The 9,918-nt window shown below is 46.5% G+C and overlaps 1 protein-coding gene across 1 annotated transcript; it reads left to right on the plus strand.

Annotated features, from left to right (window-relative positions):
* Window positions 1-7,739: 7,739 nt before the first annotated feature.
* On the plus strand, window positions 7,740-9,837 carry SULT1A1 (sulfotransferase family, cytosolic, 1A, phenol-preferring, member 1). Its single transcript, XM_006877032.1, has 7 exons — window positions 7,740-7,890; window positions 7,971-8,096; window positions 8,179-8,276; window positions 8,692-8,818; window positions 8,893-8,987; window positions 9,409-9,589; window positions 9,721-9,837. The coding sequence occupies exons 1-7, from the start codon at window positions 7,743-7,745 to the stop codon at window positions 9,831-9,833; spliced, it is 888 nt and encodes a 295-aa protein (XP_006877094.1). The 5' UTR covers window positions 7,740-7,742; the 3' UTR covers window positions 9,834-9,837.
* Window positions 9,838-9,918: the final 81 nt, after the last annotated feature.

Genomic DNA, 9,918 nt, shown 5'->3' on the forward strand with positions numbered 1-9,918 from the left:
CCAGTGATGTCCACATGAATGTTGTTACTGATTGGTGCCATCAAGTCTGACTCAGCGACCTATGTATATGAATAAAACCAAAATCCAAACCCACTACCATAAAGTTGATTCCAACTCATGGTGCTCCTGTGTAAGGGTCCTGAGCTGTGAATCTTTACAGGTGCAGAAAGTCGCCTCTTTTTACTATGGAACAACTGGTGGAAATGCAATATCTGGCATAGTTTCCAACTACTGATCCTTCTTTGTTTCCAATTTTTGCATTCCAATTACCAGTAATTCTTACCAATGAATCTTGATTGTATGGTCGATCAATTTCAGACTGCAGAAGTTGGTAAAAATCCTTTCCTCTTTGGCATTTGTGGTTACAAATATAAATAAAAGTTTTATCAACTGGTGTTCTTTGTGGATATTACCCCATCACAGTGAACATTGTACTCAGTATAGACCTTGCAATGCTTTTTGATGATTGTGATGCCTTTATTATTCAATCTGTCATTCTTTGCATAGTAGACCATGTGATGATATGATTCAAAATGGCCAACACTGGTCTGTTTTAGCTCACTAATGCCTAGGGCAAGTCCTGGTGTGGCACTATAGGATAAGCACTGCACTACTAACTGCAAGGTCAACAGTTCCAACCCACCAGCCGCTCCTCAGAAATTCTATACAGGATCAACTGAATCAGAATCACCTCGACAGCACTTAATAACAACAGTGCTTAGTTGTGAAAATGGCGTAGAGGCAGGATCTGACTGACCTCTTCTTACTTCACAAGGGAGAAGAATCATCAGCTTTAGTAGGCCAAGGCTGATGCCTGTGAGGTGAAGGTCAGATGTACTTTCCCCCTTCATCCTTTTTTATGAATTCTAACACTGACTACCCACAGTCCTCGATTTCTCTGCTGGGTTCAATAACGTGTTCAACGGCACAGAGAACTCAACAGACCATGCTCAGTTATAGGGCTTCTTAGTGAAGTGACTGCTCGGACAGTTACTGGATCAGGACAATGAAACAGACAATCCTCTCTGCAGTGTCTGCCTCCTTGGTCTGGCCTCCAACCTGCTCAGACAAGTGTGAACAAAGCTCTGAACTCGACCGAGGAAGTGCTCAGAGACACATCCACTCATGCAGGTCTGGCTCTGCTGCTCGCTGTCTCTAGTGTCACAGCTCTGCCTCCTAGATGGAAGATGCTCAATGCAGGAATCGTTGAGTCCACAGGATATGCAACGCTTCTAGATCTTCTTTCTTGATGAGAGTGAGCGCCTCCTCTCCACCTCTGGAATGGCCCATTTAAAGCATAGCACATGGCAAATCTGACCAGTCCTCATGTTAGGGTTCCATACCCCTTATTGTGTGGTCGCACCCCCACATGGATGCCTTGCACCTTTCTTACAATAATAGTAAACGGTCCAATCCCCTTAGTGGGCCACAGTTACCTCACATTTACAAATCCCTGCTCTGGTGTGGTGCTGTGGGTTCATGCACTGGACTGCAAAATTGGTTTGAACTGCAAGGCCAGTGGTTCAAACTCAACAGCCGCTCCTCAGAAACCCTATAAGGGTCACTATGAGTTAAAACTGACTTGACAGACTTACCATCACACACCACCGAGCCATTTGATGGTTGTTACAGATTGTACCAGGATTGATAGTATCAGGAGAGAACATCTTGATTGTACCTTGATTATATCAAGATTGACATCGAAATTTAAAGTATCGACATAAAACCAAACAGAAAAGCCAAAAAAAAAAAAAAAAAACCCAAACGGCCACCACTCGTCTGTCTGTCGTGCTGTGGTGGATTGAATTGCTGTGATTCTGAGGGCACTGCCACCGGTATTTTAAATAACCAGCAGGGTCACCCATGGTGGACAGGTTTCAGATGAGCTTCCAGACAAAGACAGACTAGGAAGAAAGAGTGATGAACTACTTCCGAATTGCTAGTCACTGAAAACTCTTATGAATAGCAGAGAAACACTGTCAGATACAGGACCGGAAGGTGGGAAGGCACTCAGAATGCAACTGGGGAAAAAAATGCCTCCTCAAAGTAGAGTTGTCCATAATGACGTGAATAGAGTTAAGCTTGGGGGAGAAAAGCACACAGAACCTTCATTTGCTGTTGGGCCACAACTCAAAATGAAGAGGAACAGCTGTAAACATCCATTGAAAATTGGAACATGGAATGTGTGAAGTATGAAATCTGGGAAAATTGGAAGTTGTCAAAAATGAAATGGAACGCATCAACATCAATATCTTAGGAGGCATTAGTGAGCTGAAATGGACTGGTATTGGCCATTTTGAATCTGACAACCACATGGTTTACTATGCAGGAAATGACAAATTGAAAAGGAATGGTGTTACATTCATCGTCAAAAAGAACATATCCAGATCAGTCATGAGGTACAATGCTGTAAGTGATAGGATAATATCCATGCGCCTACAGGGAAGCCCAGTTAATACCACTATTATTCATATTTATACACCAACCACTAAAGCCAGTGAAGATGAAATAGAAGAATTCTACCAACTTCTTCAATCTGAAATCGATCAAACATGCAATCAAAATGTATTGCTCATAACTGGTGATTGGAATGCAAAGGATGGGAGCAAAAAGGAAGGACCAGTAGTTGAAAATATGGGACTTGGTGATAGAAATGATGCTGGAGAACGAATGATAGATTTCTGCAAAACAAATGGTTTATTTAAAATACCTTCTTTAGACAGCCTAAGAGACGACTATACACATGGACCACACCAGATGGAACACACAGAAATCAAATTGACTACATCTGTGGAAAGAGAAGATGGAAAAGCTCCATATCATCAATGAAGACAAGGCCAGGGGCAGACTGTGGAACAGACCATCAATTACTGATATGCAAATTCAAACTGAAGCTGAAGAAAATGAAAACAAGTCCACAAGAACCAAAATATGACCTTGAATTTATCCCACCTGACTTTAGAGATCATCTGAAGAACAGATTTGGTACATTAAACACTAAAGACCGAAGACCAGAAAGTTGTGGGATGACATCAAGAACATCATATGTGAAGAGAGCATAAAGTCATTAAGAAGACAAGAAAGAAAGAAAAGGTCAAAATGGATGTCAGAAGAGAATCTGAAACTTGCTCTCCAGCATAGAGAGGCTAAAGCAAATGGAAGAATTGAAGAGGTCCAAGAGCTGAACAGAAAATTTCAAAGATCAGCTTGAGAAGATAAAACCAAATACTATAATATGCAAAGATTTGGAATTAGAAAACCAAAAAGGAAGTACACTGGCAGGGGCCATATTAATCAAGGATTTGAAATGAAGGGATGACAGATTAATCAAGGAATTGAAATAAATAAATGAGACTATGGGGACCCTGCGCATGAAGAGCTCATTGTTCTAGCAAAGCGACAATGAATGTTTCCTTGAAATGGCAAAGCCACAAGGGAAAACTCTATGCAAAGGCCCTTAGTTATTAAAAGTTAGAAGCTACATTTATTTATTCTACTTGTAATCATTGGTAATTTTATACTTAACAATGTTCTTGCGACTACTAGGAGACAGGATTTGCCAGTTGAATTACTACCAGCTTAGGTTTAGTGATTATAAACATTCTTCCTTGTAACCTTAGTTCATGACAATAAGGAATTCTTAACTAGACCATGAATAAGGGCTATGGGTACACACAGATACATAAATAAAAAGCTTAATTTAGATGTTCTTAGATTGATAAGGTAAGTTGTTTTTCATGGCCTCAGTTTTGTAGATAAGTGATGTTTTTTGTAGGCTATAAACAGAGTATGGAGGAGGTTAACGAAGAATAATTGCACCCGACAGCTAAGATTGATGATTTAACAAGACTTAACAGATAGAGGTTAAGAACCATATGTAAAGGTTAGCTTGCACCTCAGAGAAAAGAATAAAAGTTATTTATGTAGGAACAAATGTTTAACCAAAAGGTTACAAGAAATTAGGATGTCACATATACTTTGATGTAATGTTTCTTTGCTGTAACTTCTTGTCCCTTTTGTAAATCTAAGGGTCGTAAACCATGAAGAATGTGCCCCCAGAATAGATTGTATTTTGAAGACATTGACTACTCTGAAAGCAATGTTTTTTTGTAACGGTATATAAGGGGGTTGTAAGATAGAATAAAGTAAGAGAGAAAGATCTTGAAATCATCACAACCCATCGACTCTGTGTGATTCCTTTTCGCCGATGCCACATCCTCCTTTGGAACCCTTGAATAAGTCTGCTGAGGCTGGTCCCCAGCAGAACACAGTCAGCATTTCTCAAACTGGGGGAACTGAAGAAAAAATTCAAGCCACGACTTTCGTTATTGAAAGATTCTCTGGGCAAATTATTAAGTGATGCAGAATGCATCAAGAAAAGATGGAAGGACTACAGAGAGTCATTGTACCAAAAGGAAATGGTTAATGTTCAACCATTTCAAGAGGTAGCATATGAACAAGAGCCAGTGATACTCAGGGAGGAAGTCCAAAGTGCATTGAAGGAATTGGCAAAGAACAAGGCACCAGGAATTGATGGAATAAAAATTGAAATCTTTCAAGAAAGTGAGGCGGCACAAGAGGCACTCACTCATCTCTGCCAAGAAATTTGGAAGACAACTATCTTGAAGAGCAAAGATGTCAGCTTAAGGACTAAGGTGCGCCTGACCCAAGCCATGGTATTTTCAATTACCTCATATGGATGCGAAAGCTGGACAGTGAATAAGGACGATGGTAGAAGAATTGATGCCTTTGAATTGTGTTGGAGGAGAATAACAAAAGTGCTATGGACTGCCAAAAGAACCAATAGATCTGTTTTGGAAGAAGTGCAGCCAGAGTGCTCCTTGGAGGCCAAGATGGCTAAACTTCGTCTCTCATACTTTGGACATATTGTCAGGAGGGAACAGTCACTGGAGAAGGATGAATGCTGGGTAAGATGGAGGGTCAGAGAAAAAGAGGAAGATCCCCAATGAGATGGATCGGCCAGGTGGCATCATTGATGAACTCAAGTGTGGCAGCGGTAGTGAGGTTGGCCCAGGATCGGACATTGTTTCATTCTGCTGTGCATGGGGTTGCTATGAGTTGGTTCCGACTCAATGGCATCTGACAACAGATTCTGAGGCTAGAAGGGCTGCACTGGCTCCGTCATTCACAGCCCGCACTAGGAGCGCTGTCTCTGCATTCTGTGTTCTACTTGGCAGCTTGGGGACTCATTCCTTTTACTCAACCCTTCCTCTTCTAGTTCCAACTTGACTCTGTACTTTTACCCAAAGAATAAAGACAAAAGCAAAGGGAAGAGAGTGTTCCCATGGCTATCCAAGCCCCAACCCATGCCTGTCTAGGGAGCCACTTTGAAGCCTAGGGAAACAAAGCACCTTTGGGGGCCACTTAATTCTTCCAGCAGCCAGGACTGAGATATGGTCATCCCATTTTGAGGCTCCGTGACATCCCATAGGAGCTGTGGAGCCAGAGCTTCTACCCGGGCTGTTAGGCTCCAATATTCCTTGTCTCCCGGGCTGTGGTCTCTGCCCCCAATCCTTCGCTCTGTCCTTCCCATGTAGTTTGAGACCAGCCTTACTGTCAGATGCCAGGTCTGTTGGCAGCCACTTGGTCTGAACTCTTGATGTCTGCAAGACTGGGCCAGAGGTGAGTGGTCCTGCCCTATGCCTATTTAGGGGCACCCCTCCCCCTCCCATCATCGTTCCTTGATTCCACTCCATCACCAAGGCTTCTTCTCTTCCCTCTTGGTGGTGTTAAGTGCTGTCCACTCGGTTCTGACTCAGAGCGACCGTGTATAGGGTTTCCAAGGAGCAGCTGGCAAGTGCGAGCTGCCGACCTTGGGGTCCAGTGCTTTAACCCACAGCGCCACACCAGGGCTCCATGGGCCATACAAAACCCATGAAACCATTTGGTGGTCCTGCCAAAGCAACTGCAGTACCAGCCATCACGGTTGTTGTTAGATGCTGTCAAGTCGGTTCCGACTCATAGCAACTCTGTATAGGGTTTCCAAAGAGCAGCTGCTGAGTTTGAACCACCCACATTGTGGTTCAAACCAACCTTGAGGTCAAGTGCTTATCCTATGGTGCCACACCAGGACTCCAGCCATCACATTGCTATTAAGTGCCATCGAGTCAATTCTGACTCATAGCGACCCTGGGTTTCCAAAGAGTGGTGTGCCTGAACTGCCGACCTTACGGTTCAAACCAACCTTGTGGTTGAAGGCTTATCCTACAGCACCACACCAGGACTGCCATTACATTTGTTGTTGTGAAGTGCCCTCAAGTCGATTGCAAACCATAGAGACCCTTTATAGAGTTTCCGAGGAACAGCTGGTGAGCTTGAACCACTAACCTTGCAATTCAAAGGCTTTGCAGTCTGGCACATTAACCCACAGCACCACACCAGGACTCCATTACATTAAGGGTGGGTTAATTCAATGTTTGAATAAATATAGCAGGCTAAGTTTTAAGTTGATCATTTTCTACGGTCTGTGAATGATGCTAGAAATTTTGGCAGAAAAAAGGTTCCCCACTCCTGCTGTATAGTTTTTTTTTTCAAGAAGTGGTTGGTGGCTTTTGCCAGTTAGCAGTCCAGTGCTGATCCTACAGTGCCACATTAAACTGGGTTCATTAGGCAGGTTGGAAGCCAGAATTCTACCTCAACAAACTAAAACCCTAACGCCGGGGCCCTTCTGCCTCGTTTCAGTTTTGAAGTTGCGTTTTCAGGCCAGTGTATGCTTGGCCTCCAGCTGAGGTGTTAGGAAATAACATGAGTCCTCCCCGCCCCAAAACTCCACCCTTCCCTTCTGAGAGGGCAGCCAAGTCCCAGGCTGTGCCTAGCTCAGGTCCCTCCCACTTGTAGACATATAAATTCTGCTTGGAATGCAGTTTTGTACTCACACTGCACCAACACTTTGCCACAGCACACTGAGGTGGTCACAAGGCTAGGATCCTACGAGGTCAGGTGAGTACTGGGGTGGGCCAGACCACCCCTCACCCTGCTCAGCTCTTGGCCCCCAAATGCCCAAAGCAGCTTTATCTCGATCTCTGTCGTCCTCTGCCATCACATGTCAAATCTTCCTCCACCCCTCCCCTCCTCTGCAGAGTGTACAGTGTTTGCACCAAGTGGCCCTGTTTACCCGGGAGTCGAGAAGGAGCTGGATAGCAGGCCCAGCCTTGGGTGGAGCTCAGGATGTGGGAAGAATGGCTGGTTGGCAGGCTCCTGGGTCATAGTTTTCTCACCTGCACTTTGGAATCACTAGGAGAGCTTTATGAACAGACTGGTGCCTGGACTCCCGGTCCAGAAACTCAATCCCATGGCTGTCGAGTGGACTCTGATGCATAGTGACTTTACATCACAGAGAACTGCTCCCGAATGTTTCTGAGGCTGTAAATTTTTACAGAAGCAGATTGTCACATCTTTCTCCAAATGAGCAACTGGTGGGTCTGAACTGCTAACCGTTTGGTTGGCAGCCAAGCACTTATCCACGGTGCCTGTAGGGTCCCTTTTCCCATACTTGGATTGGGTATGGCCCAGGCATTGGGAGTTTTCAGATCTCTGCAGGCAAATCAAATGCACAGCCAGGGTTGCACGTCACTGCCACTAGAATTAGATCTAGCTCTACCACTCACTCGATTTTGAACTTGTACAAGTCACTCAGTTTCTCTGAGCCTCAGTGGCCTTGGCACAGGGTATCACTGTGCTGCTTTCCAGGGAAGTGGACCGTGCAGCCCTGACTTGGCAACATGGAGCTAATCCAGGACAGTTTCCGCCAGCCGCTGAAGTACGTGAAGGGGGTCCCGCTCATCAGTTACTTTGCAGAGGCAATGGGGCCACTGCAGAACTTTCAAGTCTGGCCCAATGACCTGCTTATCAGCACCTACCCCAAATCTGGTAGGTGACAGAGGGACAGCCCCGCTTCGGGCTTTAGTCTCCACTCTGGGCCAGCAGGGGCTTGCTCTCCCTCTCTGCAGGTACCACCTGGGTGAGCGAGATCCTGGACATGATCTACCAAGGTGGTGACCTGGAGAAGTGTCGTCGGGCCCCTATCTTCATGCGGGTGCCTTTCCTTGAGTTCAGTGCCCCAGGGATTCCCTCAGGTATGTGGGTGGGCACTGGAGGCGATCAGAAGGAGGAATAACTGGGCTCGAGTTCACTGGGCCTTTCCCTCCCATGGCTTAGGCATAGAGACACTGAAGAATACACCAGCCCCCCGGCTCCTCAAGACCCATTTGCCTCTGTCCCTGCTCCCCCAGGTTCTGCTGGATCAGAAGGTCAAGGTCAGTGGCAGAGGTAGCCATGAAAGGAGACTACTGAGACCATCCCAGCCCTGGCTCTCTTCCTCCAGGATGGTCTCCCCACTTCCCCAAGTCTTGTCAGACCCTTTCCCAGTACAGACTGGAGAGAAGCAGAGTAGGGGGTACCAACGGGCCCAAGAGTGGAATAGAGGGGTTACTGCTGTTGAGGTAGTGGTGCTGCTCAGGATTAGAATAGCCTAGGTTTCCAGGGACCAGTCAGGACTCTTAACATTGGATCTCAGCAGTTGCAGTTGTATTCCCTCACGTAGGTCAAGCTCGAAACTGCGGTTACCCCCTTTGCCAAATCAAGAGATCACTCCCTTGCCGGGATGCCGAGGATAGTAAGAGGACGTGGCGCTGGGCGGTAATGGCTTTGGGTGGTCATCTGTCCATTCAGGTCATCTATGTCGCCCGTAATGCAAAGGATGTGGCTGTTTCCTACTACCACTTCTACAACATGGCCAAAGTGCACCCTGATCCTGGCACCTGGGATGACTTCCTGGAGAAGTTCATGGCTGGGGAAGGTAGGCCTGACTGTGGAGGAGGGACGGGGGCAGTCAGCAAAAACTAACCACCTGTGTTGGTGCCCTTCCCCCAGTGTCCTATGGGTCCTGGTTCCAGCACGTGCAGGAGTGGTGGGAGCTGACTCATACCCACCCTGTTCTCTACCTCTTCTATGAGGACATGAAGGAGGTGAGACCACCTGCTCCCCACCCCCAGGAGGGCTCCTGGACCCCTCCTCCAGCCCTTCTCCCACAGGACTAACCAGGCCCCGTGATCTCCTCCCTAGCAGCAGCAGCAGTACTTTGTACAGCTCTTATCTCCTAGCCCCTGAGCTAGCTGTATGTTCCGCATCAATCAGTTAATACTGCTCCTCCCAGCACTTGTCCAGTCAGGGCTGGCCCAAGCTCCAGGGCCAGTTATGAGAGGACTGCCCTCATCCATACGTAATCACACATGGCTCACTGCCAAGACCACAGGATAGAAAGCAACTTTTTTTGACTCATAGAAAGATGACCAGAGTCAAGGGGTTGCTAAGTGGAAGTGGCCAGATCCCTGAACTGTTAGGCTTCTGTTTACGCAACAAGCAATCCAAGCTTTCTGCTGCCTCCAGGACCCGAAAAGGGAGATCCAGAAGATCTTGGAGTTTATGGGGCACTCCCTGCCTGAGGAGACAGTAGATCGCATAGTCCAATACACATCTTTCAAGGAGATGAAGAAAAACCCCATGGCTAACTACAGCACTTTGCCCACCGAAATCATGGACCACAACATCTCCGCCTTCATGAGGAAAGGTGAGTGCCCACCTGCCATAGCTAGTCCTGGAGGGCTGGAGGGAGAGTGGAAGCAGCAGCTAGAGCCAGACCTGAGTGACCTGGGGTGTCCTTTGTCCCTGGAACCACCACCCTGCCTCCTCCACCCTCAGGCATCGCAGGGGACTGGAAAAGCACCTTCACTGTGGCCCAGAATGAGCGCTTTGATGCCCACTATGCGGAAAAGATGGCAGGCTCCAGCCTCAGTTTCCGTTTCCAGCTATGAGGGGCATCACTCCAAAGAGTGGTGTAAAACAAGGCTGGCATGGCCTCACGAATAAAATATGGTTTGTGTTCAATGGAGAGCCTGT

Source organism: Chrysochloris asiatica, unplaced genomic scaffold (genome assembly GCF_000296735.1).
Source record: "Chrysochloris asiatica unplaced genomic scaffold, ChrAsi1.0 scaffold00440, whole genome shotgun sequence".
Lineage (NCBI taxonomy): Eukaryota > Metazoa > Chordata > Mammalia > Afrosoricida > Chrysochloridae > Chrysochloris > Chrysochloris asiatica.